This window comes from Ceratotherium simum, chromosome 38 (genome assembly GCF_057802395.1).
Source record: "Ceratotherium simum simum isolate JZ-2026a chromosome 38, ASM5780239v1, whole genome shotgun sequence".
In the NCBI taxonomy this organism is placed as follows: domain Eukaryota; kingdom Metazoa; phylum Chordata; class Mammalia; order Perissodactyla; family Rhinocerotidae; genus Ceratotherium; species Ceratotherium simum.
In genome coordinates, this window is record NC_141937.1 from 1,658,968 (window position 1) to 1,681,245 (window position 22,278).

At 43.1% G+C, this 22,278-nt stretch overlaps 1 protein-coding gene across 1 annotated transcript in view; it reads right to left on the reverse strand.

Annotated features, from left to right (window-relative positions):
- The window catches only part of SMOC2 (SPARC related modular calcium binding 2), a 181,429-nt gene that overhangs the window by 86,850 nt on the left and 72,301 nt on the right, over nucleotides 1-22,278 (reverse strand). The window contains exons 5-7 of the mRNA XM_087424947.1: nucleotides 16,254-16,301; nucleotides 12,773-12,823; nucleotides 11,766-11,840 (exon numbers count right to left, since the gene is read on the reverse strand). Coding sequence (XP_087281073.1) covers nucleotides 11,766-11,840; nucleotides 12,773-12,823; nucleotides 16,254-16,301 — 174 coding nt within the window. The remainder of the gene's footprint in view (nucleotides 1-11,765; nucleotides 11,841-12,772; nucleotides 12,824-16,253; nucleotides 16,302-22,278) is intronic.

Below are 22,278 nucleotides of genomic sequence, written 5' to 3' on the forward strand. Positions count from 1 at the left end.
GGACACTTGCACATACACACACACCACATCCCAGGAAGTAAATCAAATTCCTTAGCAAATGCATTAACATTTTTTTAACTCACTGCATGGTCATTCAGTTCATCGTAACTGTGTTAATGCATCATGCTTGGCCAAGAGTTTGGCATCAATCAGCAGTTTATAACGGTGAGTATTTCACCAATTTTATGAAGTCTGTCCCATTTGGAAAGAAGACGGGCTGGTAAAAATAGTTTGGGGCTGGTAAAATTCTTTACTACTCACCCAACATAAATCGTTAATTGCCCACAGCTAGTGGGAGAGTGACCATTTACAAGACAAGACAAGACACATCAAGATGAGGTAACCACTGGCAGAAGGTTCCTTGTACTCTCCTTACAGGTAAAGGCAGGAATTCTAACTCTAGTTTAATTTGAGAGTCATTACCAAAAGACGGCCCACTGTTTATGAGCCGTATCAATTCTGATTTAGTCTTTAATCTGATGAGAAGATCGCAGAAACAGAATCACAGTGATTTCTGTTCTACTAAGGTTCTCTTCCTAGGTGTGAATAAGAGACGTTTCCTCCAGTTCCTGTTTCAAACCGCATGAGCGTTGGAGACTGAGAAAAAAAGGCTTCAACTAGACTCACAGCACTCAGAATAAGGGCTGGTCTCACCTAAAACAGCTCAGCTCACTGAGTGCCCTCGAACGATGTGTGTGCAAGGTGTCCTAATGCACCTTCTGGGCACAGCATGCATCTGCCTTTCTCCTGTCACCTCCCCACACCAGTGTGTTTCTTCCCACATAAACCAGGAGGAGGGCGAGGCTTTGTTTTCAGGAGACACTGCCGCTTTCCTAGTTCTCATACCTGTAGCCCATCCACGTGCTTGAGAAATGTTCTGCCCAATGTTATTTCCCATTGCATCACTTCCAGAGCCACCCCCCCACCCCCCCACCCACCCCCACCCCCACCCCCCAGAGCACAGGCCTGACAAGGCGAGAAATGCTAGCACCAGACCAAGAGTTTACAACAGGTGCATTTCACGGCCAGGCATCCTAATCCACTGTCAACAACAGAAACACCTTCGAGAGAATCAGACCAAGTCACTTCATAGTGAGACCACTGGCTGAGACACATCTGTCTGACCTGCAGTGCCATGGTAGGAAGTTTGGAATCATAGGTCCGGGCTAAATCCCCAGCTCAGCCACTTACCAATTTTGAGAAACGTACTTAAACTGTGAGACAACAAGCACTAGATTATAGTATGCATTAAAACACAGAGCACTTTGTTGATGCATTCTAGGCTTTCTACAAATTGTAACTATAGTTCCACAAAGGACACCATTTAATATCAGACCTCATTAATTCAATGATGAGTTAAATCTCATGTATGTTGAGAGAATAAAGTCAAATACCCTTCTTACATGGTGGAAGCACTAAGGCCATATGCATATACGGTTGGGGTGCATTTTCAACCAGCTTGGATATAATCTGCTTGCTTTCATTGATATTTTCTGTACTTATGTTGAAATATTGTATCCTGATTATTTAACCACATTTGGATACTGAAATCTAAGAATTAAATATGATTGAAATTAAAACCCCATTTTACAATTAGGAAAATTGGATCAATTTGGTTATGTACATTTTTAGGTAGATTCATTAATATTTTTAAAAATAGTACACTTTTACAGTCAACATCTAAAAAAAGCTATTTGAATTATTTTAACATTTTAATCTCTCAAATGACCAAAGCTTTATAATTAAGAATCTAGTTGGCATCTTGATGTGTTTGCAATCTTACGTTTGAAAAATGGAATAAAAAGAAACATGAGGGAAATAATATTTTAAAACTTTGAAATGAAGAAAGAAACTATAACTGGTATTATCTTTCCTTAGGGAATGCAATTTACCATGATTTAAAGTAGAATCAAAAGATAATTATCTTTTGGCACTAATTTTAATATGTGCAATAAAACAAAAATTATGAACTCTGAAGAAAACAGAAACATGTTTCCACTGAGGGGGTCCCATAAAACCAGGGGACATCCCAAGCACACAGGCCATCTCCTGGAAAAGAAGCAGAGCTGTTTTTAATGGTCAGGGAGGAAGAATTATTTTCTCCCAAGTGGGAGGAGGATTTCAGAGATGGCAAAACTGGGGCCTCTATGTTTTCTCCAGCTCGCATGCAAAACTTACAAAGACAATAAATGACAAGGCCACTAAAACCAGAGGCTCCTCAGAGCTGGGGCAGGGTGGCCCGCACGTGTCCTCGGTCTGCGGTCACAGCCACACTCAGCACACAGCACTCTCCTCTGGAGGTCTCCGAAGGGTCATCTCCTTGGCCCGACACTCGGCTTTTGCAAGAGCCGCAGGCAGAGAGAGAAAGCAGACACGTTCCATCGCCAACTTCAGATTTGAAATAAAAAAATGACACAAACGCCAAATGCCCCAGACTCAGCACTGTCTGCGATGCTGTACCTCTCTCTGAGGCCACTTGAAGAGGCTGCTGGTGCCCCGAAGGCAGCTCCCTATCCTGGGGGCCACGCAGACTGGCCCCCAGGGCTAGACGAGGCCCTTGGTTGGTGCCCCGCTCTTAGCTGGCCAGGGCTGTGACAGCCCAGTGTCAAAGACATCGTGACCCGGGAGGGTGAACACTCGGGTGCGTGGACGTAGGGGAGAGGAAACCTCAGCCATCCCAAACCGGCAAATGTCCAAAGCAGGCAATGTTGAGGGTGTCCCTACACACCACGGCAGTTGTCATCAACATGGTGTTTCCAACGGGGAAACGTCACACATTCCAGACCATCAAAGCTTACATTTATGGGGCAGCAGGTAGAGATGTCAACATGCTGGCCTCGACACAGAGGGAAGTCACAAGGCCTCAGCCTCCCCCAGAGCAGGGCAGGGTGAACCCCCCAGATGTGGGACCCCATGCTGCATGCTGATCATTGGGAGGTGACCACCTGGAGCCACGCACTGCAGGCCTGAGTGCCACTTCGCCCCCTCCAGTGCAGCATCGAGCACTCTGGCACACATCAGTGTCCACATATGAGGGTGAAGGACTTAGCTCGAAAGTGGGGGCCCCGAGCAAATAGGCAGCAGACCTCCCCCAGTTCCCCACAGTGCAGAGTCCACCCCTCCCCACCCCCATGTGGACACTCCCACTTGATATCTCAGGTCCTGCCAGTCCTGCTGGGATGAGCCCACGTGGCCTCACAATGGAGGGGAACCTGCTTTGCTCAGAGTGGACTGATAAATGTTAATATCATCTACAAAACTACTTCATAGAAACATCTAGTGTTTGACGAAACGACTGGACACCATGGCCCAGTGGATACTAGAGTTGACCATCACACTGATCTTATGGGGCTATGTGGACAGATTATTAACACAGCTCATAAAGATCAAGCAGAAGAGATAGGTCGCTTTGGAAACACTGGACCAGATGACCCAACAGTCCTCAGCTTTGGAAACACTGGACTGATGACCCCGGTAGGCACAGAACAGAGGCAGACTTTCTCTGATGTGTTTAACAGCTCCCAACGTGTAATTTTTTTCTCTCCAACATGAAGTAGCCGTTAGCCACTTGGTCTCTTGTCCTTCCTGGCCAGCAATTACAGGTCCTACGGAGGCGAAAAAAGAAACATCACCAAAGCAGGAAATGTCTGAGGCCTGAAAGACAGGTTTTGCAGAGAGAGCAGAGAGGGCGCAGGAGCTAGACCCGGCAGGGTGCAGGCACTGGACGGAGCTGGCCTCCTCATCATTGTGCAGATGACCAACTCTTCCAATCCATCTCGTTCTTCTCCGGGTTCTGCCTTTGCTTTGTTTTCCACTGATTTCACAGTAAAGGTCCTTTCGAACATGCCCCACAGAGCCAGTGCCCAAGGGAGCACATGCCCGCTGTGCCTGGAGGCCGACAGCAGCAGAGATGCCAGAGAGCCCAGGCCCAGCTGGACCCACTTCAGGATCTCCCTGGGGGCCCCAAAAAAGATGGAATTTGGAAGAGAAGCAGCCATTAACTTCCCCCACCTGACAAAGCATTCTCTGGGCGATGCAACACGATCCAGGCACACCGCATTGGTTAAGTTGAAGGACAGCAGAGCAGCACCCAGTCACCTTGAATGCACCTTGCCATCAGGCCAAGACTCTCAACTGCCTTTCAACTCCCAGCCGCCACACCCGGCTCTGGGGACTGCCAGCAGCTCCAGGTTCAGCTCCTTACTCCGATCGTCAGAGAGAAGTTTCCACGACTTGCAGCTGGGAGCTGACTGTCTGCCTCCCCAAGGCAAGGTAAGCACTGGCTGCACTCCCAGGCCAGGGGCTCCCCAGCCTCCCCCAGACCTTGCCCTCCTTCCAGGAGCAGAAAGCTCTTCAGCCCCTGCCAGGAAGAACTGAAGGAGCGAGGAGGTGCCTTTCCTCCTGTCTCACCTGCAGGATCCCTCTTTGGGGTGACGATGCCGTGGCATCTCTGGGTCCCTCCTGACACCACAGAAACTGACGCTACTTTGCTGACTCACGATGCCTTGCACCTCCTTCATGTCTCTGTTCTGCGTCTCCTCCTCACCTCTTTCCTGCTTCACATGTCAACTCTGGCTCCAGACTCCAGGTATTCACGCAGACGGCCTCTGCCTGACACAGGGACCAGGTAGGCCCAGGAGGGAAGATTCAGCTTGCACGGTCATCTCCACAGGCTCCTGCTGTGAGCGAGCAGCTCTGACTTAAGGGTGGACAGAGCCGAGTCAAGGGCCCAGTGCAAGGGAGATAAATGGATGCCACCTTCTTGGTTTTAAATTAAAAGCTGCCAGCCGCCTCTGAGCAGTCCCTTCTGGGGGTGCTGCACATTCCCCAGAATTACAACCATCCTCGTGTCCAGTTCAGGAACATTCGCCTTCAAGCCCCCTCCCAAACCCAGCCACTGGGAGGCCACCCCATCCCTCCCCTGCCCCCTGGGCCATGGGCCTCCAAGACCCACAAATGGCCTCATGCGTGCTCACAGTCCCTGGCCTCTGGCCTCTGGCCAGCGCCTTTGTTCTGGACATTTTCCTTGCTTCAGTCAATGAGTTATCCTCTAGAAAATATTCTCAGAACTTTTCTGAGCACTGGCTGGGTTCATCATCGCCAGTCTGTGAAGGTGAGAGCGGTCCGTCGTGTCTTGTATTTCCCGTGGCTGACACTATTGGTGTCGCTAGATCATAACAAATGAGTGTCAAGACATGGGGTTAGCTCTGTGCCATACAGGATATAGTCTTTGTCGTAAGACCTCACTCCAAGTAGGGAGATAAAATATCAGGAAATACATGTATCTCTAAAGATCAAAGCAGAGCCTGGAGAGCACAGAATGAATGATTCCGAGAGTGAGGCTCAGGGCAAGGCTCCAGGTGGGCGACTGTGGGTAGGAATGGGCAGAGAGGGGAGGCCATTTGTGCACAAAGAACTGAGGTCCAAGCAGATCCAGTGATCCAGTAGTTGAGAATATCTACAAAGCAAAGTATGCCATTCCAGGAGGAGGACGTGAAATGAGCATGTAGGTAAGACACGCAAGGTTTGCGCTGGGAACAATCTGAGGACAAGGGGTGAGGAAGAATTCTCTAGGAGGAACTGAGAAAGGAGATGTGAGGAGGTGGGCCAGGCTAGAAGACACGGTTACTCAAGAGGCTCTATTTCTCTGTGTGGGACAGTCTCTGAGGTTCGTGAACTGGCCACAGAAGGAAACATCCCCTTCTGTCCTCACCCAGCTCTCTCTGCCCTCTCCCTCAGTTGGACAGAGGCTTGGAACTAAAGGTTTAATGGCTGCTAATGGCTCTATGTATGACACCTGCACTTCAACAGGGCCCCAGACAAGTAAATGCAGTACTAGAGAACTCCCCCCCGAGGAACCTGCGGGGCAGAGGAGGTGCCTTCACTCTGCAGCACAGCAGTGGGGAGCGTGACTCGGGTCGGTCAGATGGCGTTTCAGTCCCGTCCTTGGAGACTGCTTCATGTGTCATCTGGGCTTGGTGATAACATGCATCTTCCTCCTCCGCGAGGGAGCTGCACCCGCCCCACCGGCTTGTTAGGAGGGCTCAGTAGGGCAGCAGGGGATGATGCATGGAAGGTACTTAGCACAGAGCAAGTGCAAGGAATGTTAACTCCTCTTCTTACCATCATTATTATTCCACAATGAGGAAGGAAAAAGCAGGAAGTGTTCAGACCTCTGTTTCCTCTCCCTAAACTTCTGATGCATCACTCTTACCAGGAGAGCCCTTTAGTGGGAGCGAGAATTCCATTTGGTGTCAAAGTGGGTCGCTCAGATGTCATGAAGCCAAAGATCACATTGAGAGGAGGGTGCTAATGTTTATTAATTGTAAATTAATCACAGTCATTTCCTTAGTTAATAAGGAAAAGTTTTTGACGGCAGTCACAGCACTAAAATTTTATTTACTTTGGTAAAAATATTTTCAGAAAAAGAACTGAGGTAAATATCTTAACACTGATGTTGAAGCAAGCAAGAAGATATTTCTAGGTTAAAAGAGTCACGTGGCAAAATTACCTCATCTCCCCCCAAACTATGTGTATATTTAAGGGGAGACCACTGCATTTACATATGCTGTTACAGAAGCCTCGAGCAGGAGACCCCGGATGCCCTCTAACCTCGGCTGGAATACTATTTCATGACAAGTGGCTGGGAGAACGAAAGGGGAGGTTTATGAATATGCTCTACAAACAAAAAAAGATACCAAATTTGTTACTAAAAATTATAAGGAACCCAGACCTGTGGCTCAACAAGACAGAAGAGTCATGATGTGTTAATTATGTTGGAAGGTAACGAGGATATTGAAGACACGGGCAATCCTTGGCTGGAGCGTGGGGCACACGAGTGGCACAGAGAGCCAGCAGGGTGAGTCCTGTGGATTAAGGAGGGTGGCTGGCAGCCCTGCGTGTTCTCGGAGGGAAACATCTAGGCCTGGAGGCAGAGTTAAAGGGACTAGAAGAGTGAGGTCCAAGGGTCAAGCTTTGACGAGGAACACGCACACTAGAAATGCAGTGACAACTGGGAATTATGTGAAGCACATAACCAGAAGTCTCTTCAACTTCATGAGGGTTCATCCCAAGAAGAAGGCTCTCAGATAACTGGGAACAGTCTCAGTTAGATGTTTATATCTTTGCAACTTGGCTTCTTCTTAATGAACAGAACATTTTTAAATACATAGACACCTGTGCTTCCTCTAGTGAGTCACATTGCCTCTCTCGACATCTGTTTCTTCGATTGTTAAATTAAATGGGTTGAATGAGGTGGACTCTGTGACTTCTTTTAGTTTTAAGGTTCCATAATTCCATTAATTTTTTTTTTTTTTTGGTGAGGAAGATTGGCCCTGAGCTAACACCTATTGCCAATCTTCCTCTTTTTGCTTGAGGAAGATTGTCGATGAGCTAACATCTGTGCTGATCTTCCTCTATTTTTGTATATGGCATGCCCCCACAGCATAGCTTGATGAGCAGCGTGTAGGTCTGCACCCAGGATCCGAGCCTGCAAACCCTGGGCCGCTGAAGTGGAGTGCTCGAACTTAACCACTACGCTACTGGGCCAGCCCCATAATTTCATTAATTTTATCCATTATGCAAGGTATATCTGAAGGCTTGGCTTCTCCATAAAACCTAACTGATAACTTGAAGAAATCATAGAAATAGCACTGAGTCATTACCCTGCGCTGTGACAACGAACAAGCCTCTCAACTTCTCTGAGCTTCAGTATTTGTTTTTCTTTTTCTTTCAATCTGTAAAATGATGAGGCTGGGCTAAATAATCTTTAGGATCCATTCTAGCTCTAAAATTGCATAATTTACATCAATCTAAATCGATCCTGGTTTCACCTGCTGTTCCCCAAACTCCATTTTTTATCCTAATCAGTGCTACATATTTCAAACAATATTGGCTTTTTGTTTCTAGTACAAAAATACTTTCACAGAAGTTTCTTAGTTCAGACACCTATCCCTTACTCCTTTTACATTTTATTCAACACCAGGTATAACAATAGATCCATAGTAAGGTCCATAACAACACTAATTAGTTGATAGAAATTAACATAAGTTTTTTGTTATGAATTTAAGAGATCTGCCTACTTAGAGGAAAAGATAATATGATGGTGATAATCTGGTTCCTAATTTTTGTAAAAGATTATGACACTTGTAAATAGGATGACTAATCTGTTTCTCATTTTTTTTAATAAAAGATAATGAAGCCTGAAAAAAATCACACAGACATAAATATGAACACAATCAGTTTAAGGATTATTTTTCAATTAATGCATCCCATTGAATAATCTTTCTACCAAAATTTTGCAAAGCTAGCCTTACATTAATTATACTTCTCATTCTTTCTGAGCTCTCCTTCCCATAAGTCACGTTACCCAGGTGAGTGACTGCAAATGGTGCTTGTAATGAAGAAGCTGTTACATGAGCCTCAGTGTCTCCTTGCCCTGTAGGTGAGATCCCCTCAATTTGTTTTAAAGTGTTATGATTTTATGCATTTAATGCACCACAGGGAAAGAGTGTTGGTTTAATAAATAGATATATGAATGAATTTTATATAATTAAAAGACAATATGTTACAGAACCTCTAAAAGACAATATGTTACAAAACCTCTTATCTGGTAAAATTTTGTAATCAATTTTTGTATCTTCTTTGAATAGAATAACAAAACTGAATATAATAAGATGATTTTAAAAAGTAAAGAAATAAATTGACATGCTCAATTATATATTGATAGGAAAAATTGAGTACTACATTCTTAAGTAAAATGCAAGTTCAGATTTTTGACTCATTTATTTAATGTATATAGGCTTACGTAACAAAAGTGATGCTCTTCTTGCTAAATGAACCAACAGAAAAATATTTAATTTCTATTTATATTCAATTTTAATTAATAAAAGTCCAGCAGTCAAACTGTAATGGTACTTAGATTAGCTCTCTTTTCTAGTTATTTATCTATTTATTTTTTGTTTCATTTAGTTTGTTTTAGAGAAAGAAAAGTTATGGTACCATCAGAGTGCCAATGGAACATATGATGATAAAACTCTTTATTAATTTAATACGTAAACATTTATTGAGTGCCTATGATGTGTAAATTCTCATAGATGAGGACTACTTTATCCTCCTTTGTGAGAATATTCCCTCCTAAAAAACTACTATTGTTATATGCTCCAAAGCATATTTGACCATATCCACAAGATATGCACTCATTATGCTTGGCAATCATGTTCTATGTATTTAGTAACAAAAGTAATATTATATTATTTTAATACGAACTCATGGGTAAAAAATACTACTCTTAACTTATATAAATAAACATCAGAGAAAAAAAGCAATGCATTCTCAGTTTGGCCTTTTCTGTAAAAGAACATGAAGAAGTACTGAAAAATAAGGTAAATTTTTTTTAAATACAAAATAATAAATGTCATAAATTATTTATGTTTTGTTCAATAAATGTGCCTACTTCTACCAAAGAAGACTATTAGTAAAAGTATCTTTTAAAATTAAAATTAGGGGGCCACCCCAGTGGTGTAGTGGTTAAATTTACACACTCCACTGCGGCAGCCCAGAGTTCGCAGGTTCAAATCCCAAGCATAGACCTACACACTGCTCATCAAGCCATGCTGTGGCAGCGTCCCACATACAAAATAGAGGAAGATTGGCACAGCTGTTAGCTCATAGCCAATCTTCCTCACCAAAAAAGAAAAATTAAATAAAATTAAATATAAATGTCTCTTCTGACATTTTGAAATCTCAGTGACAACAGTGGTCATGATGTAAACCCATGCAGTTTGCCATTTCATTGTTAAACTTAATAAATTAAACAGTATTTTTAATATCCTAAAATACCAACTAGGTCTGACTTTCTTCAGACACTCAGAAAGGACAGGTGTCTGGACAACCGATGTTAAACACAAATATAACACAGTAATTTCATGCCCCATGTCTATAAATCAACTGAATGTCATCTTTTTGTGTTCCACTCATTTAGCCTGATTTAAATCAAATTATAGTGTAGGGCAACTTATGTAAACTGGAATTTCCTGAAACATTATTTTCAGTCCCACCAAACACTGAAAGCCTGCACTGTTTTTATTGCATAATTATAATTGACAGGTAACTTAAGGCCTGAAAATCTGCTAACAGCAAGTGATGGATGAAACACAAAACTGCACTTGTTCCATGAGCTTATACGGAACTTACTCTGTCAAAACCCGAAATAGCTGGTCACCAACAATTAAAATTGCTTTTTAAAAAATGCACATTTCCAGTGACATTGTTTACAATAATTTTATATTTGCTTCTCAAATTAAGTTTAGGTACTGCCACATTGCTTCTCCCATGAGAAGCTTTCAAGATCCAACAGTAAATTTGAAACATACAATGTTTTAATTAATTTCCCATGCACTAATCTACATGATATAGAAGCAAATCAAATATCTTTTGGAAATATAGTGACAAGATTGAACAAAACTAACTCAGTTTCTAAAGTGCATAAGAGAAATATACAGGTTAATATTTTTAAGCAATAGGAAACTTATCCATAACAGTAATTTCTGAGAAAAAGATTTTACAAATTCTATAAATATGTTTTAAATTTCCCTGCCATTTGTACACATGCATCTGATAGTCATACCTATGGATTCTTCCCTTCCTCATCTCAGCCCAACAGGCGCGGCAGCTGAGAGGGATGAAGGGAACGTTCTTGGCAGTAACAGGATGTAGCTGGCCAGTTAAGATCCTGGGGTTGGAGGTGGCAAGTAAGGAAGAAACCAGGCAAGAAGAATGTACCAGGCCTGTTCCATCCAACCCTGCTATTGCACCTGCATGGGTCATTATCCACGGTGCCTTTCACTGTTGTAAATCAGTAAACATTTGCACCAGAGTCCATCTTGGGGCTTCCAGGTAGCTGGCGAAATATCAAGACTCAGGCATTTCCCATCAAGACTCCTTTGTTGGGTGTGTATGTAAGGGGTATAGGTGGTTGGAAACAGAATCAAACCACTCTTAGCATCCAGAATGTTGATAAATATTTTGATGTCCATAGGTAAATGGATATTAAAAATGCACTTAGAAGGAAAACACGTAACCACAAGGAACAAAGCTCGAATGCTGAGGCTGCCTTTGTGAATGCTGGCAATTTTTTCACCCGAAGTCGATCACAGAAAATTCATGTTTTTACTTAGCCTGTGCTCCCTCAGCAGCTCAATACTTTAAACCTAGAATGACTGCTTTCTTCCGATAAGAATTTATGAAAAACTTCATTTGAAAAGGCCAGAGGAAGCATACATGCAATCAACTGAGAGGGTGAATGAAAATTACAGAATCAGTTTCCATGGAACCAGAGACAGTCACTAACCAGACATGAAGGGACCCATTCCCTGTCCACAAAATGTCAAAACAGTCTGTTTTAAATCTTTTTGTAGCAAATGCAATCCACGCAGTTTTAAGGATTTTGAGCTAAATTAGCCAAGTGTTTTGACATCTCTGAAATTAGGTCAAAAGCAAATACTTATTATCAAATATTTCCATTTTTATGACTAAAACTATAGTTAGCTTGGCATATACTGAGAAACCTTTGAAAGAACTTAGAAAATTTAATAAAAACACCAAAATTTGAACTATATTTTGGTGGTCAAGTCGTAAGAATTATTTGCACGACTCATTGGTAACCAAGGAAAAAGATGGGCTATACACTTAACTTCAAGAAAACCAAACCACTTTCTAGGTCTCTTAAATCAGTCCTTACAAAGCGACATCAGGCCCATTTTTACCTGAATTCTTATTGGTTTTGTTCTGTCGACTTTTAACTTGTTCAGTCCAAAGTGTAGGGTAACGTGATGCAATATCTAATAAACCAAAATAAAATGATAATTGTTTTTAGTTCATCATGAAAACACAGTTTCTCAATTAAAGATTTCAGCAGGTAGCCTAACAGCTAAAAAAAATCAGTATAATAAATAAATACATATCATACATTTTTAAAGAAATAGTTAAAACAATTATGTGCATGAGACAAAAGGAAATAATAATATACATTTAAAAAAATTTTTAGCATGTGTTTTTTTCTTTCTTTCTTCATCCAAAAGTGTAAATAAAATTATATGAATCCAGACAGCCTCCACTTGAAAGAAGCAGGTTTTAGTAAAAAGCCTCATTATACAGAAACATATGCTTGTGTGGTAAAGAAGGATATTCACGTAACCTACAGGGTTTTCACTCAGCTGAAAGGGTCAATACAACATGCAAGATGTAAAATACAATTCTTGCCTAAAACATTTCAGGAACATATCTTTATTAGTAAAATTATCTAAAAAATATAATTCAATATTTACAGTGTGGATTGGTCATACTAAGTGCCTGAGAACCACACTGAAGCAGATGGGAGAAACATCTTGTGTACACGGGACTTTACAAAGCTCACCACATTGTGGTGAACACACAACGTGACAGACATGAAAGATGAACAGGGGAATGGCATAGACTATTGCACCCTTTTGAAATATATATTTTGTATTATCCAATTATAAAATTTCAACTCAGAGGTTTTGATTTAAAAAAAGGCCTTTGCGGTGTGCTATACGAAAGCAGCATGGCAACATTCAAAAGTCTTGCTCCAAAGCCATCAGGAAAGGTAGTGGGTGCCCCCACAAAGTTGGAAATGGCCAAATCCAGTTCATTTTGGGTGGAGTTCTAGCAAGATGACTTGACTCTACTTCCCTGGGGCCGTGACCACCCTTGTTCTACTCCCCCACAAGACCCTATTTTGTCCTGGGCTCACCTTCTTCATCTCCTTGAGGCTGAGTCTCCAACGCAGGAGCTGAGGCATCATCTGAATTCAGAACGGAAAAGATTTGCAAGGAGACTACAATTATGAGAGTAAGTTAAGTAAGTGTGCATACAGGATGGATGCTAAGGATTTGCAAACAGCCCCCACCAATTAACCCAAACCACAACCCAGGACCCATGTAAAAGTGGACGCTGAGACAGGGGCTTGACTGAAACAACACAGGGATGCTCTAGTGAGCTGCTGCTCTCAGATGCAGCTCAAGGCTCAGAACACAGCTCCATGAGGGAAATGTCAGGTGTGGTTCTAAAACTTCAGAGCCCTTAGTAGGCACAGGAAGGATGAGGAAGAGACAGAAATAACACGAGCAAGGAAATGTAGCAAAAGGAATGGAAACTCAGGTCAGAAAAGTCAGTGAGTTTAGGTCACTGGATGATATAGGAAGACAGAGAGCGTGGCGGGAGTGGGCATGGGGTGGGGGAAAGGCAGATCTCCTTGGCATAGCCCTACTTTCCTGAGTGGAAAGAATCCCTCAGTGAACTGCTGCCCTGTGCATCTCTACACACCTTCAGGCCCCCTCCGTGCACTTGTGCAGTAGAGTGACACATCTGAGAGACTGAGGTGTGGGGGAGAGGGGAGGGTCGGGGTGGAGGGGCCAAGAGTGGAAGCGGCAGGGAATGGAGGAGAGCAGAGTGTGTTACGAAAGGACTCTACATCGGTTCATTGAAGACGTACATCCCAAATGAATTATGTTTATTTGGTTGAAAAACACACTTTGGGTTCTCTGGTAAAGTATAAGGTTTTAAAGAGTTCTGAGACAGGACAACACAGTGACTGAGCTTCTAGAAGGCCCACTCCAGACAAGTGGGGCCCTCGCAGGGATGCGATTACAAGGTTCTTGGGGCTCCAAGAACCAGCCTAGTGTGTTTCACTCAAGCTCATGCATGTGATTTTGTTAGATAGTAATTTCAGGGTCAAAAGACAAACCGGGGCGGAGATAAGGGGCTTATCTAGTCAACTGTGATTCATACTTTCCCAGCTGTCTGAAGAATAAAAATGAGGTTTCTCGTAAGATCTTTTCAGGGGAAAACCAAAACGAAGTTTTAAAAAATCTTTAACTTTGAACAATCTCTTGAAAAGGGTTTGCTATTTGTCAAAATAGTGACAAAATGTAACATCTTTTATTTGAGATGTCCAAGTCTAATATGGATAGTAACCGTAAGCTGAAAGTATTTTGCTATTGAATATTTTGTAAACTTCTTCCAAGAAACTAAATCAAATGGGGAACATATTTAAAACATATTTAACATATTTGAAAGTCTTACAAGAACAAGCTGAGAAAAAGTCTTTAAAGAACACACTTACAAGTCTTTTGGAATGACAGCAATGAAGTGCATTATCAGTGCTGTGCCTTTTTGCTGAGGTCTCAGCAGGTCGCCACTTTGGGGCCATCAGCCTGCTCCCAAATAACTGGGTCTGTGCTAGACTGAAGGCTCAGCCCAGCTAACTAGGTGAGCCAAGGGCAAGGTGAGAGGACAGCGATGCGCGCGTGCCTCATGCTTCCCTTCCTCCTACTGCTAATTCCAGCACCAGAGGCTGTTCTGTTGTCCCCCTGTGGCCATCTTCCCTCCATCAGCATGACCCTCCTCAGGCCACCATCCATGCCCTGGTCCCTTGAATAGTTCTGTCCCAATGTAACAAAACCTACTGGCAGCTACTGAGCTCAGCCTTGAGAAAATGAAACACTACTGTGGAGAGCTGCGTGCTCTTCATTTTCCCTCTACTAGAGTTTATAAAATGTCTCATTTTTATCCATAAGCCAGCTTTGTTGCTTAAGTTCAGGTATTTCCTACATTACATGCACATTTTAGATCAAGGGGCTTCAGGAGAAGGAATGTGTTTTGTCTTAAATTCCTTTCTGTGCCCACATGCCAATTCTTCAGGGATTTTTTTAAAAAAATTTTTACAGTGGATTCAGCAGGCATCACAATGAGCAGGATGAGGGAGTGCCCTCTGAAATAGTGTTTCCTTCCTCCTCCTCCCTTTCAGCATTTGATTGTTTTTGTGTTTTGTGTGTGTGTGTGTGTGTGTGTGTGTGTGTGAGGAAGATCAGCCCTGAGCTAACATCCATGCTAATCCTCCACTTTTTGCTGAGGAAGACCGGCTCTGAGCTAACATCTATTGTGATTGGTTTTTCTAATCACGAATATTGTCACTTCCTCTTCTCTAAATATATTGATATGCCCACCCCAGTGTCTTATAGACTCAAAGCCAAGCAATTCACTCTAACGTTCTGTGCAACTTTAGCTCATTCCTGTCTGAAGGTAAACCTTCCCTCAAGCCAGTGTTCTGACTACGCCTGCCTGTCACTCTCTTCCACCTTGAAAATGGGCTATTTTCGTCAACTGTGAGGTTTTCTGCTCCACATTAGAGCTGGCCCAACCTTCACACCCACCCTGGTCCACTCAAATACCTCTTCTTCCATGAAACCACTCCATCGACTCTTCCCTCTTCTAAACCCTCATTGAGTGCTCTCTACACGGTTGACATTTGCTCCCTGCCAGTTTGTGTCTATCCCATGTATTTATCTTAATAATACAAAGAGATTCTACCATCTTTCCAGGGCAGAACAGTGCCCGCCATAGTTTCAGCACACAATTAATAGAAGTGGGTTGAACAAAACTCAATTCTATTTGATTTTATAGAACTGGGTTGAATAAAACTCGATTCTATTTGGTTTTAAACTACTTTTCTTTATTACTGGTTCATATACTCCAACCTACATCAGAAAAAAAAAATGCCAAAGATTTTGGTACTAAAGCATTCTTTTGATTTCACTTTGAAAATGACTTCTTATTTTAAAGGTTGATATAAGATGAAAATGTGTCACTGGGTCCAAAGGGTGATCACTGAGGAAGGGGCACAGGGACAGAATAGGACTCATGGCAGGTCAGAGAGAAGAGATGGGCTTGGATGCCATAGAGTGGTTCCAAAGGAAACAGCTAACTGTTCTATCTGGTTCTTGTTGGCACCAGCCCCAGAGAAGTGACTGTAACAGGTGGGAAAATTATTCCTCTTCCATATGAGGAGGAGTTGAGACATCTTTATCAGTGGCCCTCAACAACTGATATGTTTTAGAATTACATGTAGAGCCAAAATACCAAATCCGAGTCCCCTCCACTGGTACGGACTCTCGGATAGCACCTAACAACATCTACAGATGGTCCCAACACAAGCCAAGTCAGAAGCCCTGTGGGGACACAAGTGGGCAGATGGCATGCCCAGCACCTACACGTACCTGGCAATCCTAAGCATTGAATAGACGTTTGTTGAATGAATAAATAATTAACAAACTGCTTCAGCTCTCATTATCATCACTAGTATATGTTTCAATTTTAACTTGAGAAGTTATTTTAAGGCCCAGATTGGATTAGCTGTAATAGATCATCATGAAAATTCATTTTAAGATAGTTACCTGTTTTTCCTGTGCCTTCCCGTGGAGGTAACTTTTCATTTATAGAACCTAAAAGGGGAAAACAAGGAATGAAATTATTCTTGGCTCTCAAATGGTCATCAATAATTGTTACACAAATATTTTATTCCATTTTGATTGTCACAGTGCTTTGTCACTTTCTAGTTAAATTATACAAGCTACCTAGTACCCTGGTGTGATATTGTCGTCTAAGTTCTAAACTAGAAAACATAAGATCAGTCTTACTTCTTGAACCAGTACTATTTGAACATGTACACAAGACATTTACTGCACAACATATTGCAGTTTCTTCATCTGAAAAATGTCATAATAACCTTCTTAATACACATCCTCATGTTGGGGTAGTAGAGTGGACTAGATTTAAAAAAGGAAAATTTTTTAAATTCTAAAAAGTTATGCAACTAAAGATAATTAAAAACCCTCGTGTCCACTTGATTCTGATTTATAAAAAAGAAAATTGAGGAACCCTCATTTTGTAGAGGAGAACAGGAAGTACACTAAGGCTAACCAAGTAATTTATGACAAACATTTTTTAACACTTATATTATAGTGGAAGAGTTGTATTAGAAAGATTTGTTCTTTCTTCCCCATTAGATTGGAACTGCTACAGGTACCAATAGCTTTCCTCATCATCATTCACCTATTCAAAGGGATTAAAAAAAATTCTGCTCAGAATTAATTTGGAATTTATGTGCTGATTCAGTTCAGAATAGTCCATTCAGGAATCATTCAGAATTACCACAGTCACATGCGAAGTAATACTTGTTAGCAAAAACAGCTCATGAAAGAGAACTTGAAATTCATTGTTTTTTCAATTTTGAATATGACATTGAAATACAGACCACCATTTATACTAACGATATAAACTTTATGATGTTTTGAGAATGTTTATCTGTTTCTTGGAAATATAACAGGGTTGCAGGATGAAACGAACAAGCAGTTCCTAGAAAAGGATCTTGAAGGACAGAGAAGATAATGCAACCTGGTGGGTACTATTCATTCTCTGGAGATACTGAGGGAAATCACGTGAAGGTGATGGGTTCCCAGACACTTACCCAAACTCCAGTCAGGGGTTCACTGAAAGGAACAAAATACAAACACACTGGACCTGTATCCACAGGGTCAACTCCAGGAAAGCTGCGTGGGGCTGTCATGTGACTGTTCCATGGTCTCTGCTCCAAATCCTCCCAGGCTGCTCCCAGCACAGGGAGACATACCCATTCCTCCCCGGCTGCACGTCCACGAAGGCACTGAATAACGTGCACTTGCAAGTTGAGCTTTGTCCGTTGATGAGAAGGACCACGACTCTCCTGGTTCATCTATTTGTCCGTTTGAGGCGCTCCCTAAAGCAGCTGTTGGTCATTCCCAGCTGTTGTGTTACCATCAGTGAAAGGTTACATCATTTCCAGGCGTTAAAACACAGGATTTCACTTCTGGTAAGAATCCCCTGGGAACTAAAATGGGCCTCACTGTGTGGCCTTCTCATAAAAGGTTCCGAATCCTACTTTTCTTGTTTCTCCTTTTCCCCTTCCATTTCTTTTTAGAGTCTGGATTTCTTAAAGAGCTTAAGGTTCTTAGTCATTAGTTTATCTTTATCATGTGTTTCTGCAATGAGTCAAAAAAATGCTTTCTACTTTTGACTGGAAATGATAATATTTCGGAAGTATTTCTGAATAAAACTATGTAGGTTTTAATATTCTGAGCTAAATGTTGTTTAAAAAGAAATAACAGGCCCAAAATGGAGTCATCTGCCCCCACCACGGCAACCCAAGACTTAATTACAGTTTCAACCCATTCCAGGAATGTGACCTTTTTAACAGTCGATCTGCAATTTCCTGACTAGTGCTAGTGGGGGAATATGCCTGATGAAACCCCTGCCATTCCCCTCCCCTAAAAGAAGATGTCCTGGCCCGAAACAATTCTTTTCTTTTGCTAATAACTTCCTTACCCTGTCCTCCTTCTGCCTCTAAAAACTTTCCGTTTTGTATAGCTCCTCAGAGCACCCCTCTGTCTGCTAGGTAGGATGCTGCCCGAGTCATGAATCATTTAATAAAGCCAATTAGATCTTCCAGTTTAATCGGCTGTACATTTTGTTTTTTAACAATGTAAATATCCTAAATAATAATTAGATGTGCACCACGAGAGAGTTCCTCAATTGAATTAAGATAATGTTTTGTAATCTAAGGACTGGAGAATAAAAACTGCTGATTAACAATTCAATTAGAGGCTAAGATCTGAAGACAATGTTTAGAAATTATCCACCTCTGCCCTCAGGCATCCCTGCTTTCTCAGAATCAACCGACATTGGGACTTACTCCCTACCAGCTCTCTTAAGTTCAATCAGTATTTACATAAATAAATCCATAAGAAAACAATTCCATCTTATTCTTAATATATAAGAAATAATTTTAAAACAAAACCAAGCGTCCCTTGATAATCTGTTCCATGATTCAAATACAGTCATGTACCACATAACAACAGATGTTTCGGTCAGCGATGGACCGCATATACAACAACGGTCCTGTGAAGTTAGTATCATAGAGCCTAGGTGTGTAATAGACTGTACCAACTAGCACATCCTACAGTGTTCACACAATGACGACATCGCCTAATGATGCATTTCTCAGACCGTATCCCCATCGTTAAGTGACACATGACTGTATGTTGCAACACAGAATTTAGAAGAAATTCGAAAGGGCACTTACTTCATCTTCCAATTGCCTCTGGACAGAAAGACTTCCCCAGATTTCCTCGCCCCAGTTTTCCCTGCAACATCCTGTCCTCATGGATGTGGGAAACAGCTGAACCTCACTCTCCAAATGGCAAAGCAACTATGCAGACTAGAACCCATGAATCCAGATTCACGAATCCAGAACAAAAAGAGCAACCCTTATTCTTTCATTACTTTTTTCTGGAGATAAGGATTTGCTAAAGAACTCCCAAGATTTCGGAATAGGCAAGATTCGAGGGTGTAGGTGCAGAAAAGAGGCCTAGAAATAGGGAGTTGGGAAAACAGTAAACAGCTTTGCAAACCAGGGGCTGGCTGGCCGTACCTGCAGGATCTGATCAGTGTCCACAGACGGGAAGACTCTGCTAAAAGCTGCTCCTCAGAATCGTGTTTCAAAGGACACATTTGAATTCCTTCCATTTGTGAGATTTCATCCCATTTAAGTGCTATTTTAAAAGGGTGGCTTTTTTAGCAATTAGGGTATGCGTTTCTGGTGGGGGAAACCACAGAAACACAATGTGAGGAGCACGTCCAAGGTTGAAGGGAGGAATAATGAGCTACCGAGCCTTGTGGTTCCGAGCCCTTGGTTCAAAACCAGCTTCGCTCAGCAATACCAACCAACTTGTTGCCAGAATAGCCCCAGGGGAGGACGGGGTGTTTTGCTCAAAGAGTTGGTGGTCTAAGACAAGCTCCTTTCACGAGTCCTAAGTGCACTTTTAAAACGAGGAAGGCCAGGGAGACCTGTGATGTGCATGGCCGGAGGAGGAACGACAGGGTCTAAGGAGGTCAGCTCCCTGCGGGCGAGCACTCCTCCAGCACACAGAATCGAGGCTCCGTCAGAGCACAGCTAAACAAGCCACGCTGATGTAGCCCTGTCTGGGAATCTCACGTCAGGGGCAGGTTTACAACATCACATGGCTTTGATACAGGAATAAAAAAAAAAAGAGAGAAAGAAAAAGGAAAAAGGAACAGAAATAGTGAGTGATAACGTTCTTCCCGTGTTTTCTGGACAAGGATTTCTTTTGGCTGCAGTTTTGAGCAATCCAGTTGACGCTGGGTTCTCTGAAAGCAGATCCCATGAAGCCCTGTACTTCAATATTTGTCTCATCATCCCTTCCAGGACCTTCCTCCAAGGTAAAAATTACTGGGCTTTTCTCAGGAGCTGCCCGGTTGCTTCTGCCCTCCTGCTAGTCAGGACAGTATGAGGGTGACGTGAAGGAATGACTGGGGACATGGAAGTTGTGGCGTCCTAGGAGGAAGGCAGAATGTGCGCAATAGAACAAATTCACAGCCTACCAGCTCCTTGACCCTGGTCAGGTGCCTTCACCTGTCTGAACCTCAGTTTCCTCCTCTGTAAATGGGCCGTGCAGAGAATACCAGCCTCATAGGGTTGAATGAAGTTGGCAGAGAAACCAACATGTGAGAGACACGCCATGAATGTTCACTTGAAATACTTCAGGACGCTCGGATATCTACATGTTATATCTACACGGCATGTAGCCTCCTTCTCCCTCTCCACTTATGTATACTTTATATGTAGCAGGGGTGACAGAGCCTGCTCCCGACAGAGAGCAATGCTGGCTCCACTCAGAGACAGCAGTTAAAATGCACAGCCGCTGAGAGGGCACCCACGGGCCTGCACGACCTCAGCCTTTCTCCGTGACCACTTTCATTCATTCATTCATTCAACACTTTCATCATGTGCCACAGAAGAACAACACAAGGGCTACAACACTAAAAAGTTTAGTCTAGTTTGGGGAGATAGGCATTAAATAGTGTACATGGCTAATCTAGACAGTTCTTACTGTGTGTGGGTCATCATTCTAAGATCTTCACGTACATCAAGTCATGTAATGCTGACAACAACCCTGTGAAGTAGGCAACAGTATTATGCCTATTTTACAGATGGGGAAACTGAGACCAACAGGGGTACTTAACTGGCCCCAGGTCACCTCGTTGGTAAGTGGCAGAGCCAGGATCCCTGTCTGTGCTTTTAGCCCTTAGGAGAGCCCACTTAGTCTGGGCAGTCAGGATGGGACCCTCTGAGGAAGAGGGAAAGGGGAAGAGGTCCTAGGCAGAGAGGATGGAAGAGTGCAGGCCTGTAGTGCAAAGAAGCCGGGCACGTCCAAAAGGACAGAGAATGCTCGGGCCCCTCCTCCGGGCTCCAGAAGTGTCCTCTGCAAACTCCTCATCTGTCATTCTGTGCACATCTTCTATTTACAAGGACACACCTCCCCAGGCAGGGACCTTCATATCGTCTCGGCCTCCATGGAGCCTAGTCGACTGCCCGCATGTGGAAGGCCCTGAATGAGACTAGGAACACCTGAGTGTAGCCTGTGACGGTTAATGAAGCGCTGGCTAGTTCCAGGTGGCGCTATTTGATTTCAGACCCACTACTCACTCCTAACTGGGAACAGGCCCAGGATGGAGAACAGAGGCGGAGAAGGGCCCTGCGGGAAATGGTGCCATGGGGGTGAGAGGGCCAGGTGCCGAGCCCCCTCTTCCCCACCTCCCCCCCGGATGGAAGGCAATGCTGAAGTCAGAGTTCTTGAAAACCAGCCAACCCCGCGTCGCTCTTCTGTCAAGGGCCAGCCCTAACAAGAGTACCGGGGTCATTGCACAGGTGAACCAACATGCACAACGGGAACAGCTTGGGTTCGATGTTTAGTAAATCAATATAGCATTATGCCTTCCCAGTTTACCTCCCAGGGTCGTTGGGAGACCCCACTCAGTTCGTGTTTGTGTCAAAGTAGTTGAGAAAGCGGGCAGTCCGGAGCATAACATGCACCAGCCACAAATCTTTAGGTCTGTTTGCAAAACGCTCTCAGTGCAGCCCCTCACAACTGTGTGCTGCCCCGGCCCCTCCCCAGCTAGACCCAACGCTGGGAACTACGGTGTTCTTCACAAGACCAGCACCTGAGTCAGATCAGTCTGACTCTTCATCAGGGTAAGACAGGAATTGCTTCCTGGTACCGGCTGATCTGATTCAAAACCAATTCCACTATGACGCTTGCTAGGTCTTAGTAGATGGTGGGGGGGGCAGCTTTAGTGAATGCCATATCTTTAATGTATATAATAGAAGATATTATATATCCATTATATATAGCATATAACAGAAAGAAGTTACATCTTCTTTCTTACACTTTACATCTTCTTTCTTACACTTCTTTCTTACACCTTACACTAGGTGAGTGATGGTCTCTAGACACCATGACTTGAACTACCACAGATTTTGGGGAATACTGGCTATAACGTAGTCAGAGAAGGAAACAGGAAGCC